The 22,987-nt window shown below is 44.1% G+C and overlaps 1 protein-coding gene across 1 annotated transcript in view; it reads right to left on the bottom strand.

Annotated features, from left to right (window-relative positions):
* LOC101076920 (phosphofurin acidic cluster sorting protein 1) overlaps positions 1 to 21,700 on the bottom strand; it is a 39,011-nt gene extending 17,311 nt beyond the window's left edge. The window contains 3 exon segments of the mRNA XM_029835660.1: positions 834 to 923; positions 7,540 to 7,627; positions 21,176 to 21,700. Of these exon segments, the coding sequence (XP_029691520.1) occupies positions 834 to 923; positions 7,540 to 7,627; positions 21,176 to 21,378 (381 nt within the window). The 5' untranslated portion in view covers positions 21,379 to 21,700.
* Positions 21,701 to 22,987: the final 1,287 nt, after the last annotated feature.

Here is a 22,987-nt window from a genome sequence, read left to right as displayed (position 1 = left end):
AAAAAAATAGAGGTGGTTTAACAATGCAGACCGCATCATGCATGGACATTAAGATGAACCAAGGAACGAGCGTGCCTCTGTCTGTGGCGTGTCGCTGCCCTCAGAACGCCACCTACAGTCTCTCTGTAGGCCTAAACACACCACTAACCCAATTCAATACCTATTCAAGAGCGCCCCTCCCTTAGCCACACACATTAAGGTGATCAAAAACAGAATACCAGCCTGATTTCAAATGCAGACTTGCACAACTTCTCAAGACTGATATTTTTACATGATGCTACATGATGTGGGGAAAAAAACAAGTTGAAATTAATAAGCCATGTTTTCTGGGGTGCTAGAAACAAGGATTTGGGAGTTTTTTGGGGATTTTTTTTAGACAGTGCAGTAGCCACAAATTTGCGATAAAACGGTAAACTCCTCTTAGTTGCACATTTTGTCCAAGCAGTTCTTGTTTTAGTGTCTGGCTAGCTAGATCCTAATCTGCACGCCTTGCAGAGGCACACAGAAAAAGCAGATGGAGACTTTAGTGTTTAGTTACTTGATGAGAGAACATTTGGGAACCTGCCATGTGTCCTCTATTACAGACTGAGGAAAAGGTTAGGGTTAACTCTAACCCTTCTGTAGCTAATATTTCCCAGTTTTGTCAGTTGCAGCTTTAATATAAGTTTTTTCAGAAGCAGTTTCGCCCTTTTAGTAATTTGTCTGACTCCACCTCACTGTTTTTGAGCGTACATTTAGTACCAACTCTCCACATAAAGGCCACACCCCCCCTGCTTGTCACAAAACTGCCACACAAGTGCAAAAGTACAAAGAAAGATTTCAAAAGTTCTTGCCTGTAGTGAGAATGTGAGTTCGAGATCCGTCTCCATCAGTCCACTGGGTGGGAGGACATACTCATTGGATCTCAGCAGACGTTTAGAACCCTGGAAGAAAGTAAAGTTAAAGCACTATTATTTTAGGACAGTGAAGCCAGTGTGCATATTTGGTCTGTTTTGCACATTTGGCACTTTAGAACCAGTTTGAAGCTACAGATCAAAACTAAAATTAACTTTATTATATAAGGTAGACGACTGGAGTTGAGGGAGATTCGTCAGCAAAGCAAAAGGGTTAGGGACAGGGTTAGGGTTAGGGGTTAGGGTCAGAGGGTTAGAGGGTTAGGGACAGAGGGTTAGGGTTAGGGGGTTAGGGACAGAGAGTTAGGGACAGAGAGTTAGGGTTAGGGACAGGGTTAGGGTTAGGGACAGGGTTAGGGGGTTAGGGACAAAGGGTTAGGGACAGAGAGTTAGGGTTAGGGACAGGGTTAGGGTTAGGGGGTTAGGGACAAAGGGTTAGGGTTAGGGACAGAGGGTTATGGTTAGGGTTAGAGGGTTAGGGACAGAGGGTTAGGGTTAGGGGGTTAGGGTAAGAGGTAGAGGGTTAGGGTTAGGGGGTTAGGGTAAGAGGGTTAGGGACAGAGGGTTAGGGTTAGGGGGTTAGGGTAAGAGGGTTAGGGACAGAGGGTTAGGGTTAGGGGGTTAGGGTAAGAGGGTTAGGGACAGAGGGTTAGGGGGTCAGGGACAGGGGGTTAGGGACAGAGGGTTAGGGACAGAGGGTTTGGGGGTTAGGGACAGAGAGTTAGGGACAGAGAGTTAGGGTTAGGGACAGGGTTAGGGTTAGGGACAGGGTTAGGGGTTAGGGACAAAGGGTTAGGGTTAGGGACAGGGTTAGGGGGTTAGGGACAAAGGGTTAGGGTTAGGGACAGAGGGTTATGGTTAGGGTTAGAGGGTTAGGGACAGAGGGTTAGGGTTAGGGGGTTAGGGTCAGAGGGTTAGGGGGTTAGGGACAAAGGGTTAGGGACAGAGAGTTAGGGTTAGGGACAGGGTTAGGGGGTTAGGGACAAAGGGTTAGGGTTAGGGACAGAGGGTTATGGTTAGGGTTAGAGGGTTAGGGACAGAGGGTTAGGGGGTTAAGGACAGAGGTTAGGGGGTTAAGGACAGAGGGTGTGTCTTGAGATGATCTGATTCAGTCTGTACCATGTTTGCAATTCAATAGCTGAATCATGATTAATCCTGTTTTTTTTTTTGTTTTTTTTTTTAGATCAGACAGGAAATCAAAGTGTGGCCACATCAACAGAAACAGCTCTTTAATGCTTTGATTTCTGGGTTGAAGTGAGGATGACAGATATCATAATTTCCAGTATTTACCAAGTCATTTTTAGTTCAGGTATTCAATACATCTGCCAGGGAGGGGAAAGGTATCCAGTTTCGAGCTCACCCTTCAATAATCCAATGCATTTGCCAAGACACTGGATCCTTTGCTAAGACACTTTATCATCAGCACCGCTAAATCTTAAAACAGGATGAACTAGTCGCCTATGACCATCACGGTTAATACATACAGTCCTAAATTTAAGGATATAACCGTGACCTGCTGCATTAACATTTATGTGGTGTTAGGGTTAGGGTTTTTTTGTCTTGTTTTTTACTCTAAGGCTCTGAAAAACAGGTTAGATATGATATATATAATAAAAACACAAACTTCTTTCAGAAGCTGTGAAGCAAGAAGATTACAATGATCACGGGTGGATCACAGCCAAAAGTATCGTAGAGTTGGACAATAAATAGTTGCACATTGACAGAATTTTTAGCCAACCGCTCTGTCTAAAGACAAACAAGCCATGTTCTAAAGCACAATTTCAGTCTTGATTAGGGATCAGAGGAACACTACAGGAACTACAAAATTATTTATATGTGGCATCCACCTTTTTACATAGAAGTATCTAACCATGTTCAAACCAACCAACACAGTAAAAAGATTAAATGTAAAAAAAAGAATCATGTTTAATCATTTTTCTTTGGTTGCTAATGATGGCCTGCAGTCAAAAACAAAACCAGAAAGCCAACAGTTCATTTTCCTTGAAATCGTAGCTCCTGAACAAGCCACTTATGTGCTGTATAAGAGTATAAGTAGTCCTATTTCTTAGACATAAAAGAAGTCAAGAAAGTAATTGACGAAAACCACAACTGAGACTTTAAGAAGTCAGGAGCAGGAAACCATCCTGAAAACAGAATTGAAGGCCAAATGGAAAATTTGATTGCCATTGTTCATACAAAGGGAAAATGAGATCATCAAGACATAAAAACCAGAGTTATTCAACTGTTGAACACCAAGGAAGAATCTTTGTCAGCTCTATCAAATGTTGGATAGTACTGTACTCAGCTTGTTTGGTAATAACCTTTCAAACTTTGCATTAATTCAGAAATGGGTGGATGTGTCCATAAAGGTCTAGCAAAGCCATCCTGGCTGTTGTAAAGAACTGATGGGTGGTAACTTTATTCATCTTCAATGAATTAGCGGCTAATTTTTGGACAATATTGTGGCTAAAAGTTTCTCAGATTCAAAATGTTATTCTGGCTAAATGCAGATACATTTATGAAGGGGTGGGTGAATTTGATTAGCCCACAAGCCACAGTGGCAAGTTAAAACGTGGGCAAGAGATTCCATGATCGATCACATTTAATTAAGTCACATAACCCACCTGTTGGGGGCAGTAATGATCTGCCAGGAATCTGCTGCAGATGCCATAAAAGAAGAACGTTATTGGGGTTCTTCAGTGACTGTAAGCATAAACCAGTGGGACTTAATACAGTCTTAATTAGATAGATATGTCATGAGAGAACCAAAGCTAGAGAGAGAGAGCGAGAGAGGAGAGAGAGAGACAATGATATGAGAGAGAGAGAGAGAGAGAGCGAGAGAGGAGAGAGAGAGACAATGATATGAGAGAGAGAGAGAGAGAGGAGGAGAGAGAGAGCAAGAGACAATGATATGAGAGAGAGAGAGAGAGAGAGAGAGAGAGAGAGAGGAGAGAGGAGAGAGAGACAGAGAGGAGAGAGAGCAAGAGACAATGATATGAGAGAGAGAGCGAGAGAAGAGAGAGAGAGAGAGGAGAGAGAGAGCGAGAGACAATGATATGAGAGAGAGAGAGAGAGCGAGAGAAGAGAGAGACAGAGAGGAGAGAGAGAGAGCGAGAGACAATGATATGAGAGAGAGAGAGAGAGCGAGGGAGGAGAGAGAGAGACAGAGAGGAGAGAGAGCAAGAAACAATGATATGAGAGCGAGGAGAGCACAGAATCTGGAAATGGGGAGAAACCAGTTTGTGTTTTATGCTTGTAAACCAGCAGGTTAGGGTTAGGGTTAGAGAGGGGTTAGGGTTAGAGGGTTGGAGGAAGGTTAGGGTTAGAGGGTTAGAGCGTTAGGGTTAGAGGGTTAGAGGGTTAGGGTTAGAGGGTTGGAGGAAGGTTAGGGTTAGAGGGTCAGGGTTAGGGGAAGGTTAGGGTTAGAGGGTTAGGGTTAGAGGAGGGTTAGGGTTAGAGGGTTGGAGGAAGGTTAGGGTTAGAGGGTTAGGGTTAGAGGGTTAGAGGAAGGTTAGGGTTAGAGGGTTAGGGGTCAGGGTTAGGGTTAGAGGGTTCGGGTTAGAGGGTTAGAGGAAGGTTAGGGTTAGAGGGTTAGGGGTCAGGGTTATGGGTTAGAGGGTTGGAGGAAGGTTAGGGTTAGAGGGTCAGGGTTAGAGGGTTAGGGTTAGAGGAGGGTTAGGGTTAGAGGGTTGGAGGAAGGTTAGGGTTAGAGGGTTAGGGTTAGAGGGTTAGAGGAAGGTTAGGGTTAGAGGGTTAGGGTCAGGGTTAGGGTTAGAGGAAGGTTAGGGTTAGAGGGTTAGGGGTCAGGGTTAGGGTTAGAGGGTTCGGGTTAGAGGGTTGGAGGAAGGTTAGGGTTAGAGGGTTAGGGTTAGAGGGTTAGAGGAAGGTTAGGGTTAGAGGGTTAGGGGTCAGGGTTAGAGGGTTCGGGTTAGAGGGTTGGAGGAAGGTTAGGGTTAGAGGGTTAGGGTTAGAGGGTTAGAGGAAGGTTAGGGTTAGAGGGTTAGGGGTCAGGGTTAGGGTTAGAGGGTTAGGGTTAGAGGGTTAGAGGAAGGTTAGGGTTAGAGGGTTAGGGTTAGAGGGTTAGAGGAAGGTTAGGGTTAGAGGGTTAGGGGTCAGGGTTATGGGTTAGAGGGTTCGGGTTCGAGGAGACACCCCTGCTCCATCGATAACACTCTACTTCTTTCTGAGAAAACTGTTGGATAATAGGATGCTTAACAGTAAATCATGAACAGCAAAGCACTAATGGCATCATTCCCAGTTGTAGACAGAGAATCCCAGTGGGGAAAAAACTCATGATGGCAAGAGATATGGTTTTGGAATTTTTGGAAAATAATTTTTCTTGCAGTTCTGTGAAAAACACCTTTTCCTCCTGAAGAACAATTTAAAAAAATTCATGAAAACTAATCAAGTCTTCGTGCACTTGCCAACTCACAGATTAATACACAAAAATTTCTTGGTCGAGACCAATTGATGTTTGTCTTTTTTCCCATAACACGGTTGCCAAGCAACCAGCTCAGCAGCCCCTTCAAAAATCCCACTTATATTTACAGAAACAATTTTCATTGCTGTTTCCCCACCCAATAAGGTTTGTAAGGTCCATTTTGTACGGTCTACATAAATACAACTGTAAAATGGTAACCAGTTAGTGGGAGTGGCTAAAACATGCTTAAACCACTCTGCCACAGTCCCTTCTCTCTTCAACTTCCTGTTACAATGAAAATGTAGAACAGAGGCACAAAAGAAAAGTAACAGATTCCAGAGAAGGTGAAAAGAGGTTTGAGGTGGAGGGAGAGTATTGCCCCTTTAAATTCTTCTGTTTTGCTGATTTCCTCCGGGTTCATCAGGAATCTCCTCGGACAAACTGGATACACATCTTATTGCATTTCACTTGTGAGGAAATAAAAAAAGACAAACTAATCTATGCATAAAATACTTCGAAAGCTTCTAATAAATAGACTGTGGCAAGATTTGCAATAAGGAGAACTTTGTGAGTGTTTCCCTGGGCAACTGATGTGTTTGTGGATAATACAGAGAAAAAGGACTAAATCTCTGCCTGACTCAAAGGTTCCAGACCTTTTCAAAAAACATGTCTCCCACAAAGAGGACTACGATGTACTCTTTTCTCTACTTGATGATCAGCACAATGAATCAAGGCACAAAAGCAGGACACTCTCAAACTGCCTGGCATGCATCAACTAGCAGAGACTTGGCAAACGGGGGCTGCACAGACCGACCCCTCTGATACAAGCTTTTACACCGTCTCTCTGGGGCCATATTGGGGGACATTGCAGACCTGCTAAGCTCCACAACCCTGAAAGAATATCAACCGCAACTTTTAGACCTATGAATTTGTTCTGGAGAGCCTAAGACAAGAAGTTCAGCAAGGTTCTTGCAACAAAGGGCATCTTGGGAACCAAACTACCAACTGGACAAAATATAGACACTTTTTGAACCCCTCCCTCCCTCAAATTCCAACTCTTTGCTAAACTTACCAAGCAATCATTTGTTTTGGTAAAATAATAAAAATTCTAATTGTCTGAACGTGAGTATCAAGCAACGCTTCTGCCATCCCATCATCCCTGCTCCTGCGGTCATCAGTCTGAGGAGGGTTAGAGGAGAGGTGACTGCTCAAGAGACTGATGACATATGGTAACGAGGCTTTGTCAACCATCCTGGAAACAAGCCTCTTGTTCCTCTTCCATCTGCTCCTCTCTATTTCTTTTATCCTTCTAACCAAACCTGCTGAAATTGCATTTAATGCTCCAGTTCCAGAGCGACAATGAACAGAGCTTTGCTCGGCTGCCCTCCGGCAGTCCCACAGAAATGGGAGGTTTCACGCTCTAAAGACAACGCAGCTCATGGATAAAGAGACTTGTGGCGTTACTCTGGTAGGATGAGACAGAGGTGGCACTACTTTCCCTCTACCATGTTTTAATAGCAAACCTCAGATGTGATTTAGTTCCAAGCATGTGATTTTAATTAAGTCCTAATTAATTGCAGTAATTACTCAATAATTGCAGTGATTTTTACGTACCATTTTCAGAAGCTCAACGGTAAATGGGCAAGCATATCATTTACCTGACTATTTCATCCCAAACGTTGAAAAATTCTTGCAGATATTAATAATTTGAGGTCTGAAATGTGTCTTGGTGTGGCCTTGGATGCTGACAATCCAAGAATGTTTGACAGCTCAAATCCCTTTTTGCCTTTATTTGGTTTGATTGGAAATATCCAATCAAGGGTGGATTCATTTTGCATCATAGAGGATTTGGTGTTGATATAAGGTTTTAAGAATGTACAAGAGGTGTGTTGTAAGAAAAGAATCCACAATTCAACAACACATGTTCTGCAGATTTATCAGCACAGAAATGCATCAACCATCAATATTAGTAGCACATTCCATCTAATCCAACTATTGCCCTTGCTTAGAGTGCTAACGCTAGTCAGCTATTTAAAGCACCTGTGTTGATGTCTCAGAGTGCAGCTCAGGATGTTTTTATATCAATCAGTAGGATTAGCAGCATGTCTTATCATGGTCTTGGCTCTGTGATCGGGCAAATGCAAAGCTCCAAAGAACAGCCACAGCTCAGTGCCTAAAATCTGCAGCTTTTCAGTCCCATTCCAAGTGGAAGACAAACCAACTCACCTGTATTTTGACAGCTATAGACAGGGAGTTCAGCTCTTTGTCAAGTTCCTTGAGAACAACAAGCTTTTTCAGTGTGAGGCTGCACAGCCTGTGGAGGAGAGAGAGAAAGAAAAAGGAATTAGTGGCCTGACCAACACATGATGAACGCAGCTTCATGACACGTTCTCAGGGAAAAGCAGCAAAACCGTCACAGTCTCTGCAGGAATGGACAATAACCGTCTCAATTCAAAGTAAGCAGCTGAGTCAGCGATGGCATTGGCAGAACGTGCCCAGATCCCATTATTTACAGCTCCATTACAATTTGAAAGGGAATTTTGATGTTCCACAATTGTTTACTCCACCATTTACTGACAAATTAGAAGTTAGTGATTTTATATTGGTGCATGCATCATTCGAAAGCTTATTGATTTAGTATTGACTAAATCAGTAGGTAGTAACAGGGAATGAAACTTCAGACCAGTGCTTCCATCCTCATTATCAAAAGACATTCATTAATGGTGCTATAACACGTAATAGTAGATTTGATTTTACCACAATAAATCATTTCCATCGAGTTCCTCCTGGCCCACTTTTCCTGCCACTCCTGCTCTATTATCATAATTATATAATTATTTTCAGTCCAAGTCAAAGGGGAGGAAGGCAAAGGAAGAAAGAAAGGATGGAGTAGACAGTGATGCGCTCTCTGCTCGTTAGTTAGAAATGTGTTAAAAGCAGAGAGAGCAGTCTGTACAGTCGCAGTGACGAAATCGAGTATTACATAAATAGTCCTAGTTTTTATAATGTTCTTTCATTTTTCAAATCTTGTAATCTTAAAAGATTTAAGGAATTTGTTTGTGATTTGTGTAAGAGTAGAGTTCTTGTAACAGTCACGTGATGTAAAAGGTTTAATTTGGCCATTATCTAATCTTGATTTTTATAGCAGAAATTTGATTATAATCTCTGTCCACACAACTTAATGCCATTTTGGTGGGGCTATTTAAGCAGGCTGGAATAATTCAATGTTGACCCCTGTAGGCAGCTCATGGGTCTAGTGTGCAGGTTGGCCACAGCTTTCTGTCAGGAGGGAGGAAACAGGGCTGAAAAACACAGTTTAACAACTAACCACATCTCTCTTTGTCTCTGGAGCTACTAAACAGGTCACCGAGGGAACCGGTCGAGCTATTTCCACTCCTCCCTGCCACTGGGCTGTTGGGAGTGAAACACACAACCATCTGTTGTGGGCTGGTGCCAGTCTGTCACCGTGCTCCTCAGCAGTGCCACCCAATCAGTGAACAAGGCAAAAGAGCACGTCCCACATTAGCTAATCAGTGTGCTGAAATGGCTCACAGGGACACAAGACGACCAGTCTCACCGTGTTTGTGACGACACTAAAATGATGCTCAGGTTATTAAATGTGCTAAAGTCTTGCTTGCACACCCTCAAGTACAAATGGATTCATTCTCTCTCTTATAATTCCCAAATTAACAAACTAAAGTCAAATATATCTCCCTGTGCCAACATTCCCTAAAACATAAATATCATCAACTTTGGTGGGTCTATATTGAAATATCTCTGTCTGGTGGCATTAACACGTAACAATCCAACCTTCTGTCTGTTTCCCAGATAATAAGAGCAGAAATGGGAAATCCCTCTTTCAGTTGTATGGCAGTAACAGGCAGGTTATTAATTATTATTTGAAGTACTAAGTATTACCAAGCTCTCACTGTTGCTGTAAAAACTGAACATTTTCATCTTTGAAGGTAAAACACTGCATTGGTTTACAGTCATTTTCCTGTGTTTTATCTCAAATGTAATAAATGAATTCTTTTTTCTATTCAACAATCAGTGATAACGTCTAACCAACTCTATCATTTAAATGGGAACATATTTTAATAAGCAACATTGCGTGGACATCGGGGGCGGTGCTGCTGGATCAGCAGACCGGGGTGGTGGTCCCCGTTTTAAGAAGGGGGACCGGAGGGTGTGTTCCAACTATAGGGGGATCACACTCCTCAGCCTCCCTGGTAAGGTCTATTCAGGGGTACTGGAGAGGAGTCCGCCGGATAGTCGAACCTCAGACTCAGGAGGAGCAATGTGGTTTTGGTCCTGGACGTGGAACAGTGGACCAGCTCTACACCCTCAGCAGGGTCCTCGAGGGTGCATGGGAGTTTGCCCAAACAGTCCACATGTGTTTTGTGGACTTGCAGAAGGCATTCGACCGTGTCCCTTGGGGGGTCCTGTGGAGGGTTTTCCGAGAGTATGGGGTGTCGGGCCCCCTGATACGGGCCGTCCGCTCCCTGTACGATCGGTGCCAGAGTTTGGTCCGCATTGCTGCAGTAAGTCGAACTCGTTTCCAGTGAGGGTTGGTCTCCGCCAGGGCTGCCCTATGTCACCGATTCTGTTCATAATTTTTATGGACAGAATTTCTAGGTGCAGTCGTGGTGTTGAGGGGGTCCAGTTTAGTGACCTCAGGATCGGGTCTCTGCTCTTTGCAGATGATGTGGTCCTGTTGGCGTCATCGGCCCGTGACCAACGATCGCTGGATCGGTTTGGCGCCGCATGTGAAGCGGCTGGGATGAAAATCAGCACTTTCAAATCCGAGGCCATGGTTCTCAACCGGAAAAAGGTGGAGTGCCTTCTCCGGGTCAAGGAGGAGATCCTGCCCCAAGTGGAGGAGTTCAAGTACCTCGGGGTCTTGTTCACGAGTGAGGGAAGAATGGAGCGGGAGATCGACAGGCGGACCGATGCGGCGTCCGCAGTAATACGGACTCTGCACCGGTCCGTAGTGGTGAAGAGATTTACCAGTCGATCTTCGTTCCTACCCTCACCTATGGTCATGACCTTTGGGTAATGACCGAAAGAACAAGATCACGGGTACAAGCGGCTGAAATGAGCTTCCTCCGTAGGGTGGCTGGGCTCTCCCCTAGAGAGGGGGAGAAGCTCTGCCATCCTGGAGGAGCTCGGAGTAGAGCCGCTGCTCCTCCGCGTTGAGAGGAGCCAGATGAGGTGGCTTGGGCATCTAGTCAGGATGCCCCCTGGGCCCCTCCCTGGTGAGGTCTTCAGGGTGTGTCCCTCTGGTAGGAGACCCCCGGGAAGACCCAGGACACGTTGGAGAGACTATGTCTCTAAACTGGTCTGGGAACGCCTGGGGATCCCTCCGGATGAGCTGGAAGAGGTAGCTGGGGAGAGGGAAGTCTGGGCCCCTCTGCTCAGGCTGCTGCCCCCACGACCTGACCCCCATGGATGGATGGATGGATGGATGACTCTGGATGGATGGATGGGTGGATGGATGACTCTAGATGGATGGATGGATGGATGATGGATGACTGGATGGATGATGGATGGATGACTCTGGATGGATGGATGATGGATGGATGGATGACTCTGGATGGATGACTCTGGATGGATGGATGATGGATGGATGGATGATGGATGGATGAATGACTCTGGATGGATGATGGATGATGGATAGATAGATGACTCTGGATGATGGATGGATGATGGATGGATGGATGATGGATAATGGATGGATGATGGATGGATGGATGGATGATGGATAGATAGATGACTCTGGATGATGGATGGATGGATGATGGATGGATGACTCTGGATGATGGATGGATGGATGATGGATGGATGATGGATGGATGGATGACTCTGGATGATGGATGGATGATGGATAGATAGATGACTGGATGATGGATGGATGATGGATGGATGGATGGATGGATGACTCTGAATCAGGCACGAAGTGCTGTAAACAATGACTTTTTATCAACGCTCTATCTCCATATACTTCATTACAAATACTACAAAAACAAACTGAAACTAATTCCTGCTCTTTGAAAGGACCGGGAATTTTATTCTACCGAAGTCCAAAAATCTTTACCTTTATGTTGTGGATTTAAACGTGTTTATTCCCCATTTTAGATTGTGTCAGGCAGAGGAGGAGATGTCAGCTACTGTTTACATCTGTGTTTGAATCCTTTTATGTGTATCAGTCCTGAGCAAATCAAATCATTATTGGCTGCACAGTCACAGCTGTGGTCAAATATTTGGTTTCAGATAAGAGGCATGGAATTGTGCCACAGTGCATTATCTTATCTTGGCTGCTTCATTTATTTTCTCTCCAGTGATAATAGTACAAACTCTATTTTATGGCACTGAAGTTTAGCACATTATCATTTAAGCATAAAACTGAATAAAGATCTAATTTCTCCATGAACAGAGTATGCATTTAACACAAACTTCTCACCAGAACTGGGATATTTTGAACAAGCCTTTCTGATTGCGTATAAAATTAATGGCCGTACTGAATGTCCGAGGCTGAAGTTAGGATTAGAGGGTTAGGGTGAGAGGGTTAGGGTGAGAGGGTTAGGGTGAGAGGGTAAGGGTGAGAGGGTTAGAGGGTTAGGGTGAGAGGGTAAGGGTGAGAGGGTTAGAGGGTTAGAGGGTTAGGGTGAGAGGGTAAGGGTGAGAGGGTTAGAGGGTGAGAGGGTTAGGGGGTGAGAGGGTTAGGGGGTGAGAGGGTTAGGGGGTTAGGGTTAGAGGGTTATGGGGTTAGGGGGTTAGGGTGAGAGGGTTAGGGTTAGAGGGTTAGGGTGAGAGGGTTAGAGGGTTAGGGTTAGGGGGTTAGGGTTAGAGGGTTAGGGTGAGAGGGTTAGGCTTAGAGGGTTAGGGGGTTAGGGTGAGAGGGTTAGAGGGTTAGGGTTAGAGTCAGAGGGTTAGGGTGAGAGGGTTAGAGGGTTAGGGTGAGAGGGTTATGGTTAGAGGGTTAGGGTTAGAGGGTTAGGGGGGTTAGGGTGAGAGGGTTAGAGGGTTAGGGTTAGAGGGCAAAGACGAACACACACATTTGGGCAGCACTTAACCCTTTTTGTAACACCCTATCTGACCTTCCTGTCAGAATGGTCTTTGACCTTTGTCAGGGCCATGCATAGATTTCTCCAGATGTTGCAGAGACAACTTTGGCCACTCACTGCTTTGAGTTATGTCTAACGAACCCTAATATGATGGATCTTTCACAGACCTTAAACTGAGCCCTAAATCTGAAATCCCCACACTCGACAACACATTTAAGAAACACTAACAAGGAAATAATTTGGAAGCAAATAAGCTCCAGTCCAGTTATCGCCCTGTTGGTTCAGTTTCTGAAAAATCAACAACCATTTCTTCTTTTTAAAAACTAGAGAAAAAAAGACCCAAAGGCACGAGACAAAAAACAGAACTCAAATCCCCTCCACCTCAAAATCTGTCAAAGTCATTAGTCAACAGTGAGTGCTGGATGTGCACAATCAGAACTATTTCTGGATCAGTCTAGTGAAACCAGCATCTCCAATTCAAACATCATGATGCCTAAATCCATTAAAAACCAGATCCAGTGCATCTCACAGCAGTAAAACTCTGTGCTGACCGCTAAAGCATCGTGTTTATCCTTTCTCTTTTATTACCCGTTCCTCATGCAAAAAATGTGAATATGCATCACAATGGACATATCAGCTTCAATCAGAGAAGATGAACAAAGATGTGTTTACTGAGCGAGGGGCCCCGTCCCCGGTGAATAGACAAAAATGCTGCCTAACCAGAAGCACACTTTTGTACTTCTTTTCTCCAGGTCAGCACTCTGCTTGATGCTTTGCCAGTTCCATGGCCGAGGATCACTGCACAACGATTGTCAGGGACACGAAGCGCGCAGGGAGGGAGGAGTTTAGAGTTCAGAATGAATGATGTTCCAGAGAGATGGGTAAAAAAAGACTGCCTATGTTTGCTATGTGCTGGGGGCTTCCAAGATACAACTTCCAGTTAAGCTTTTAGTGCTTTTAATCTCTGTGAAAGCAGTTGCACTCTTTCAGTAAAGCATGCACGTAGATGCATTGCACGGAAGTCTAAAAGTCTCTCAGAGAAAAAGCCCCTTCTAAAGAAAGATACTTTCAAGAGGAGAGTTTGAAGACAAAAAGTAAAATGATGTGGAGACTTTAAAGAACGGCAGCCTGAGAAGGAGCAGAAACAGTAAATACGGATGGAATTTGAAGGCAACCAATTAATTATGAGTCCTATCCATAAAAAGCCTAATCTGAGGACAGTGGCTGATCAGGTTTTAACAAGGTGAAACAGTGGGACGTCCCACAGAAGCCAAGTCTGTACGTAGGTTAGCATCACAAGCTTCAGGTTGTGCTACAGATGGTGATATGCTGCTTGGGTTGTTTTAGTGAAATAAATTCAGGAGGAAGAAGACAAGCTAATGGCCAAGCATGTAAATCAATTCTCATAAACCTAAAAATTGTGTTAATCCAAAAACCAAAATACCAAAAGCTGCTAATTGATTTTCAGGTAAGCCTGGTGACAGGTGCTGTGATTAGGCTGCAGAGAAAAGGATAAGGTCTTCAGAATATCCTGTTGACTTGAAATAGGGGGTGCAATCAGGAAGAACTTAGCATTATTGTGACTACCAGGATGGGAGAAATGATTGTTAATTAAGAAAGAACCACAGAGTCCTTCAAACCTCTGGTGCATTTCAGTTATGGCTTCAAGCCTCGTTGAGCCAGCAAATCGCTGCCATCTTGGCCGATGTCGTCGCTCAGGTATGAAACACATGGAGGGGACTAGTGTGAATGAGAAGCAGACTAGTCAAAGGATCAGCCAGATATCTTCAGGAATGAAACAGAAGAGCATTGCAGAACCTCATGTGTCAACCTCAGTAATGTTGTTAGCAGAACCTGATGCTTGGTCCAATTATCCTAACTTTTTTGTAATTTCACACAGAACTGGCGCATTAGTGTTGAGTGCCAGATTTTTAGTTCTGAGGGTTGGGTTAGGAGTGTGACTTGATATTTGGACCAATGTGCTCCTGTCTGGGTGGAGGGACAGAATCATATATAAATAATAAATTATCCTAAAGCAAATCGACAGTGCTTGAAATGCAAAACTATCTTCCTCAGTCTCCAAATTTCACAAAATGACCAGATACAGGGTTTAACCGGAGTTTGTGTTAAAATTCATCCTGTTTTTATTACCACTGAATGCACAAAGCCACATCTTTGCAGTACCTTAGCAGCCCAAAAACACTTCCAGAGACACGGCTCTCGCTATTTCCCCCATGATACACACCTTTATTTTGCTCTGCCCCAAAAGACAAAGAGCCCAGCAGGCCCATATTGTCAGTGGTCACGCAAGACTCGATCAGAGCAGAATCGCCATGTTTCAGGCAAAACAGAGTGAAACTAATCCATACAAAATACAAGGTCAGCTCGAAAAATGGATTTACAGCACTTACAACGCAGGAATGATGTCGGTATTGTTTAGAAGAACAAGAACTTTGTCAGTTTATTTCTTATGGTGGCCCATCACTTAAAATAGACCCAGCTAAAACCTCCAACAAGGTATGATTAGGTTTTAAATCCTATTAAGGTGGAAGGTCGAGAGCCTTCTTTGCCCGTAGTCTAGTGGGTCAAAAGAGCAAAACCTTTCTTAAATAAATCTTTGTCCAGCCCAGTGACCCTAACGGTCTGGAAAGAGGGATGATCCTAATCCTGATCAACCTAAAGTGTTGGAACATATTTAATATAGAATAATATATGTGTTATAATAATATACCATCAGTTCCACAGGGGAAGTTCAATTCTAACATTACTGAACAACATTTTGAAAATGTTCAGCTTTATAACAAATGTAATTTGTTATATAATATATATTATATATAGGGTTAGGGTTATATATAAATCATATATAATATAATTTTTATAATGTATCTGCTTTTAGTTATAATGTGATGTTTGACAGCACAGGCCAACAATATACAAGTTTGGAATATGGACAGAGGGTTATGGTTAGAGTTAGGGTAAGAGGGTCAGGGTTAGGGTAAGAGGGTCATGGTTATGGTTAGAGTTAGGGTAAGAGGGTCAGGGTTAGGGTAAGAGGGTCAGGGTTAGGATTAGAGGGTCAGGGTTATGGTTAGAGTTAGGGTAAGAGGGTCAGGGTTATGGTTAGAGTTAGGGTAAGAGGGTCAGGGTTATGGTTAGAGTTAGGGTTAGAGGGTTAGGGTTAGAGGGTTAGGGGGTTAGAGTTAGGGTTAGGGCAGGGGTGGGCAAATCGAAAACCTGGCTGGATTCCAGCCTTCATGGATTGGATTTGCCAATCAGAGGAGGTCAAATCCAGGGTTGAATTCAAGCGGGGATTTGCATCCTACCAGGAAGAAACCACTTTCACCAAGGTAAATGAAACCCCAGGTAAAAGTGTTTACCTGTAGGACAGAAAGTCTGGCTTGGATACGGCCCTCGAGAAACTGGATTTGCCCACCCCTGGGTTAGGGTTAGGGTTAGAGTTAGGGTTAGGGATAGCTCTTCAGAGGGTTAGGGTTAGAGGGTTAGCTCTTCAGAGGGTTAGGGTTGGGGTTAGACCCTAACCCAAACCCAATAAATAAAGATGGTGACCCTTAACAATATGTATCACCCAATACATTGACCTGCAGCTTGAGTGTTGTTTTAAATCACGCATATATATTAAAGTTACTTTTATTATTAGCTTTTTCATTTGTTTTTTTCATCATCATCATTCATGCATTGAAATTTTGTTAATCCAAGCTTCTTGTTTTTGAGAAATAAGGGGAACTTTGCTGCTGGCGCGTGATGTTCAGGAAATGCCTGAATGAGAGAGGTGGGAAATAAGTCAAGAAGGAGAATCGGAGAGAAATGTGATTCCAGAGACTTTGTCCCCAACATGTTTATTTTGCCTGTGTCAGCGCACCATTTCCTTGTCTTCTTCTTACACTCAAGAAGCTGTTGGCTAGCAGAACGTATCCACCCACACCAAAGTCTGTCAATAGGGGCCTGAAAAGGGGGGGCAACTTTCTTCCTTCGGTGAGAAATACAAGTCGATGTGCAACTGTTCCCGGTAAAGTTGTGTGACGCTTCAGCGGACCCTGGACAGGGTGAGACGCTAACAACAGAATCTGATAGATAGAACAAAGCAGCCCGGCTTTGGCTGCAGATGCCAGGAATGTCAAACGCTTTCCAAGGAAATTCCTTCTTCTCCAGGAAGACCGGGAAGGAAACAGAGAATTTTGACACATTTTGGGTAGTCGGAGAGAGCCTGAGGGGGAGGGAAGCCATATTGCTGATTGGTCTTCTGCCGAAACATGTGTGAGCAGAGAGTGGACCATGGGGTTAAATCATTTTGAACACCTTCCCTTACAAAAGAGCTTCTTTTATTTTATTTAAAAAAAAAACAAGTTAGTTAGATAGGTTAGGGTTAGCTCTCCGATTAGCTGGGAACTTGTCCAGAATTGTCCCACCTCTTTCCCAAAGGCAATGGCTAGCCCCCTCCACAATGGTGCCATGGAATACAGACGTAGAAAATTAATGGTGCCAGACTAGAGTTCATTCCATCATTTACTGAAGTGAATGCACCTCCGTGATAACCACCACAACATCCATGATCCTATAGCAAAATCATTTTGTCTTGGGGTTGAATTATTCAGAAACTTAAGAATTGTTGTACAATTGATGAATAATATCCATAAAAATGCCACAACAGTTCACTGAAGCATATGCAGAGGTTTCACACAGAAGAACACCAGTTAGCTGGCAGCCGAAACATGAAGGGTTAGGGTTAGCTCTTCAGAGGGTTAGGGTTAGCTCTTCAGAGGGTTAGGGTTAGAGGGTTGGGGTTAGCTCTTCAGAGGGTTAGGGTTAGCTCTTCAGAGGGTTAGGGTTAGCTCAGGCATGGGCAAACTAAGGCCCGGGGGCCACACGCGGCCCGTTAAACGTTTTAATCCGACCCGCCAAACTTGAAAAATTAAATGAATAAACCTTGTTAATGTAAATTGTCACTACAATTCTGGTGTTTTCCCACTAGAAAAAAGACAGTCAGGAGGAGAGAGATGGTGATATCCTGAAGGATAACAGAACTTTCAGTGCTTTAAAATAGAAATGTTTATTAATTTTTTTTAAAAAGGCACATTTTATTCATTTGATTTTAAGTGTTTTAAGACTCATTCCAAAGTCAGATATTTTGTTGTAATGCTTCTCTTCATTTTCATTTGAAATTAAAGCACATGTTTTCTCCATATCCCAAGATGTGTATTTTTTCTCCAATGAGGTGAGGTTACCAAAGCACTCCATCCATCCATCTGCTCCTGGTCCGGCCCCTTTGTCAAATGTTAGAACCCATTGTGGCCCACGAATCAAAATGTTTGCCCACCCCTGGGTTAGCTCTTCGGAGGGTTAGGGTTAGGGTTAGAGGGTTGGGGTTAGGGTTAGCTCTTCAGAGGGTTAGGGTTAGATGGTTGGGGTTAGGGTTAGCTCTTCAGAGGGTTAGGGTTAGGGTTGGGGTTAGCGTTAGCTCTACAGAGGGTTAGGGTTAGCGTTAGCTCTTCAGAGGGTTAGGGTCAGGGTTAGGGTTAGCTCTTCAGAGGGTTAGGGTTAGCTCTTCAGAGGGTTAGGGTCAGGGTTAGCTCTTCAGAGGGTTAGGGTTAGCTCTTCAGAGGCACACTGATGGTTAAGTCACACTGATTGGCTGAGCCTTGGGGTTGAGAATATTATGACACTGCAGAGCACTGAGGGCTCAGGTACTCTGCTGCCTGCCACCATCGTAGCTGCACGAGGGTTCAGACATATCAAAATAAGTGTTAGCTACCGCCATGTTGGTGATAGAGGGAGTCATTTGCCTGTCTGGCAACAATTCTCTATGTTAAAATGGAAATAAAGACACACACAAGGTCCCCAACATGACAATAATATTGCTACGATAGCTGCGGGTGTAGCTGAACAAAACAAGGATTGTTAAGATGACAAAGACCCAGATGGGACGTTGTGTCATCACTCTGAAGGGCCTGTCGACGGCCTCTGAGCCTTGTTTATGCAAGCAGAAGGAAGCAGAAGATTAAGCAGACAACGTGTGCGTGCAACATCAGATTAACAGATCATCTTTTGCCGTTATGAAATCAGATTTGCGGACTTTCCCCGGTGGGAGAAACAATATTCCAGCTTTAGAGATGGACGGCTTATTTGGGAAGTGAAAGGATATGGTAAGCTCTTACATCTGCCACGGTAGGCGCCTTTACGTGCCTTCTGACCCGAATGTTTCATCTTTCCTTTAAAAATGAACATAGAGGGAATTAAATGTTAAATCAGAGATTAAGGCTACAGGGATGATGCACACCAACTTCAGGGTTAAAGAGATGACAGTATAGAGGATATGGAAATACTGATGCTTCATTCCCTAACCCGAACCCTAGAACAATAATATGGCTCTGGTTTGGGGCTCGTTTACACGTGAGGCCCATGTCAGGACGCCACACAGAACCGGGTCGGATGAATCAAATGGCAGGTCTACAAAGTACCGTCATTGTGACGGAGATTCAGCCTCACCAAGGTCATTTTGGGGTGAAACATCCACACCCTACTCGTCCTCAAACATCAGCAAAACAAAGATATGCTTTTGTTACTTTAAGATGAATATTTGAGCTATTTAGAATGCAAATGTAGTTGTTACTCCCTTTAAAATGTGCAAAACATACCATAATATTCTGTAAATGATGAAGACGGACAAAGCTGTTTTCCTAATTAGGGCAAAGGTCACCATGTCTGGCCCAAAGATGCAAACGCCTGATTGAAACTGGTGAAGACACAAGACCTGTGCTGCCACGTTCGTTATAGTGAGCAGAGCAGCACCACCAACACTTGTGTCGTTCCTGCTAATTCCACACAATTCTCCCAGAAAACACCTGATTTTCCAGAAACAGATTATTTGGAATTTACTCAAAAATGGCATAACTCCAAAAAAAAAAATTTACCTTTACCAGTCCTGTTGGCCCTCTGCCCTAGATTGGGGATTGGAAACAGTTACATTTGCTCCTTGCTTAGCTGAACTGCACAATGCTGCTTGGTGGAAAATGGTGACAGACTGGGCAGCAGCGCTAACTCTAACCCTAACCCTGGGCAGCAGTGCTAACCCTAACCCTAACCCTAGGCAGCAGTGCTAACCCTAACCCTAACCCAGGTCAAAGCTGATTATGGGCCTAGACAGTGAGCACCAGTTCTGCTGAATGTCGCTACCTGGTTCTGGTATGTCGCTACCTGGGATCTGCAGTTAGGGTTAGTCAGAGTAAACGTTCAAAACAAGGAGTTTGCAGAGAAGCGCCGAGTGACAACATCGCCTCTTAAAATGGGCCAAAGTGGGAGCGTTAAGAAAACACCGAACAGCCGATTTGTTGTGACCTCATGATAAAAACGATGCGATGGTCTGATAACACGGAGGACTAACCCTAACCCTAACCTGGAGGACTAACCCTAACATAGAGGACTAACCCTAACCTGGAGGACTAACCCTAACATAGAGGACTAACCCTAACCCTAACCTGGAGGACTAACCCTAACATAGAGGACTAACCCTAACACAGAGGACTAACCCTAACCCTAACCTGGAGGACTAACCCTAACATAGAGGACTAACCCTAACATAGAGGACTAACCATAACCTGGAGGACTAACTCTAACCTGGAGGACTAACTCTAACATAGAGGACTAACCCTAACCTGGAGAACTAACCCTAACATAGAGGACTAACCCTAACCTGGAGGACTAACTCTACCATAGAGGACTAACCCTAACTCTAACCTGGAGGACTAACCCTAACATAGAGGACCAACCCTAACCTGGAGGACTAACCCTAACATAGAGGACTAACCCTAACATAGAGGACTAACCCTAACCTGGAGGACTAACCCTAACATAGAGGACTAACCCTAACCTGGAGGACTAACTCTAACATAGAGGACTAACCCTAACCTGGAGGACTAACCCTAACATAGAGGACTAACCCTAACCTGGAGGACTAACCCAAACATAGAGGACTAACCCTAACCCTAACCTGGAGGACTAACCCTAACATAGAGGACTAACCCTAACCTGGAGGACTAACTCTAACATAGAGGACTAACCCTAACTCTAACCTGGAGGACTAACCCTAACACAGAGAACCAACCCTAACCTGGAGGACTAACCCTAACCTGGAGGGCTAACCCTAACCTGGAGGGCTAACCCTAACCCGGAGGGCTAACCCTAACCCGGAGGACTAACCCTAACCAAGCATCTGCATGCAGTTAGCTTTCCTTTTGCTAGCACGCATTCTATAAATCCGTAAATCAGTTTAGCACTCGGTTACACGGACAAAGGAAAGGGTTAGGCTATGACAGTTTAGCCACAAAATACCGATAAACTAGTTGGTTGCTTAGACTTCTGTTTCCTGCTAGCCAATATCAATGATCATCATGAAATAAAAGCAATTATGCACCCAAAACAATACAACAAAATAAAATATACTACATACATTTAACACTAGAAACACAGACTTATTTAAAGTTTTTTAATTATTATCGTTATTGTTATTATAACAGCAATAATAATCATGTCTAAGTAGTGTTTGTAGCATGAAATCTAAGCGGAATTTAACCACCAACGCTATTGCTAGTAGTTTTAGCATTAGCCACTGAGCTAGTTAGCCTGCTAGTAAGCCAACAGTGGTGTTAGATGTGTGGCAGCTAACCCGTCTAACCGAATGTTTAAGTAAACCTGGGTGTTGTTTGTCCGCCAGCAATGCGGTCATCTGTAACCCTCCTGCCCGGTGGTTGCTTCATGCTAACCCTAACCCTCGCCAACCTTACCTCGGAACGCAGCTTGGGGATGACCGATCTATCTCCCAGGTCGCAAAGAGGTTCATGGGTACGGGCATGCTGCCCGAGCCCAGGACCACAGCACCGGCTAACGCTCCGGTAGGCAGGGTGGTCGGTGCGAGTCCACCACCAGCGCCGCTGTTCGGGTTCAGGAAAGCGGCCCGTGCGCCACCTCTCTCCACGGCCGCCGCCATCATCACCTCCGCTGCCTGGGGACTGGTTCGTGCCAAGTGTCGGACGAACGCGGGGTCCGCGGAACCGTGTGCCTCCTGCTCCGGCTTCGGCTCCTGCTCCGGCTCCGGCTCCTGCTCCTGCTCCTGCTCCTGCTCCCCCAGATTCTCAGCTCTTTGCTGGCTGGAGATGCTGATTGGCGGGGCGGTGCATGTCAACGCTGATAGGGGCAGCGTGTCTCCACTTCAAGGGTGGGACGTGCATTAAAATAGACCGACCAATTCGGAACGTTTCCCTGTCGAAACTGTACATAAGCATTTAAAATGGAAATTGTACAGAACCATATTACAGTATTTAATCTTTGCATCGCTCTGCCTGCATAAATGTGATGCTAAATGTTCTGCATGAAATCTCCTCTGTTGTGTTTTTTGGTGTCTTGATCCTAATCCTGACTATTGCAACCTCTGGTGGAGATTGTAATAGTCAGGATTATGTTCGTAGATGTAGTTTCGCCCCCCCAACAAAACACACAGACACACACATCTTCAGTAAAACCACATTTACACACAATGTTGCATGTAATGCATTAACTGATGTGATATTTGTACCGGTTTTCTGGCTGGATGGCTTCAAACTGAAACTCTGGATCTGGCTGTGATTTGCAAAAGCCCGACAGCCAATCTTGTTGAAGATGCTCTATCGATAAACCTCAAACATAAAATGTAACACAAACTGGTCTTCGACAATTAAACAAGGGTACGGGATAGGAGGGGAACCCTAACTCGAACCCTGAAGTGCATATAAACTCACATATAATGTGAAAGGAATATTTGTACTTGTAACCCACAAGTTTGAGATTGTTCAGTGTGTCAGAACTATTTGACGGCCTGTGAATCAGGACCGGTTCTTGTGAAAGTCACTGATTGTAAGTGTGATTAAGGGCTCACAGCTAACTAGTCCTAACATGCTCAATAGGGTTGGGTGTTACCCTACAGTTGACAGAGGGGAAGATAATATGAGACCAATATGAGCAAAAAGAACCTGCCTTTTAAATAACATTATTCACTGTGTTGCATCATGTAAATAGACTGTTAATAGACATATTCAATAGCCACCAACATGCCACACATCATGTATAAAATATATTTAATCTATAAATGGAAAAAAAACACATCTGGCAATATCTCATTAGGTTATAACATCTCAACTCATACTAGTAATAAACTCATACTAGTAATAGGTGTAATTACAGGATTTAAACAGAAGATGATTAAGACTTTTAGTTGCTTCTTCTTTAGTTGCTACTTCTTTATCATAATATTTTTATCCCGTAATTTAATCTTTTTTTCTCCGTAAGTCTCTCAAGATCAACGTAAAAGTGTATAGCGAGCGCCACCTAGTGTTCGACATGATTATTGAGAAAATGCGTCGCCTTGACCCAATCCTTGTTTTTGCCACTAGGGGCCAAACTGGCTGCATGTTTGGTGGAGGGTGGCAGGAAGTTCTCATTGTTGGTTCGGTTCCCCTCTTCCCGACCCTTTAGATTCTGAAAATGTATCACGTGACTCCAGTTGAGTGGATGCTAAATCTTCCTCCTACAACGTCAGGATTTTCTAATATGTTATTATTGTT

The sequence above is a fragment of the Takifugu rubripes genome, chromosome 4 (assembly GCF_901000725.2).
Source record: "Takifugu rubripes chromosome 4, fTakRub1.2, whole genome shotgun sequence".
Taxonomy (NCBI): domain Eukaryota; kingdom Metazoa; phylum Chordata; class Actinopteri; order Tetraodontiformes; family Tetraodontidae; genus Takifugu; species Takifugu rubripes.
This window is presented reverse-complemented; position numbering and strand designations above follow the sequence as displayed.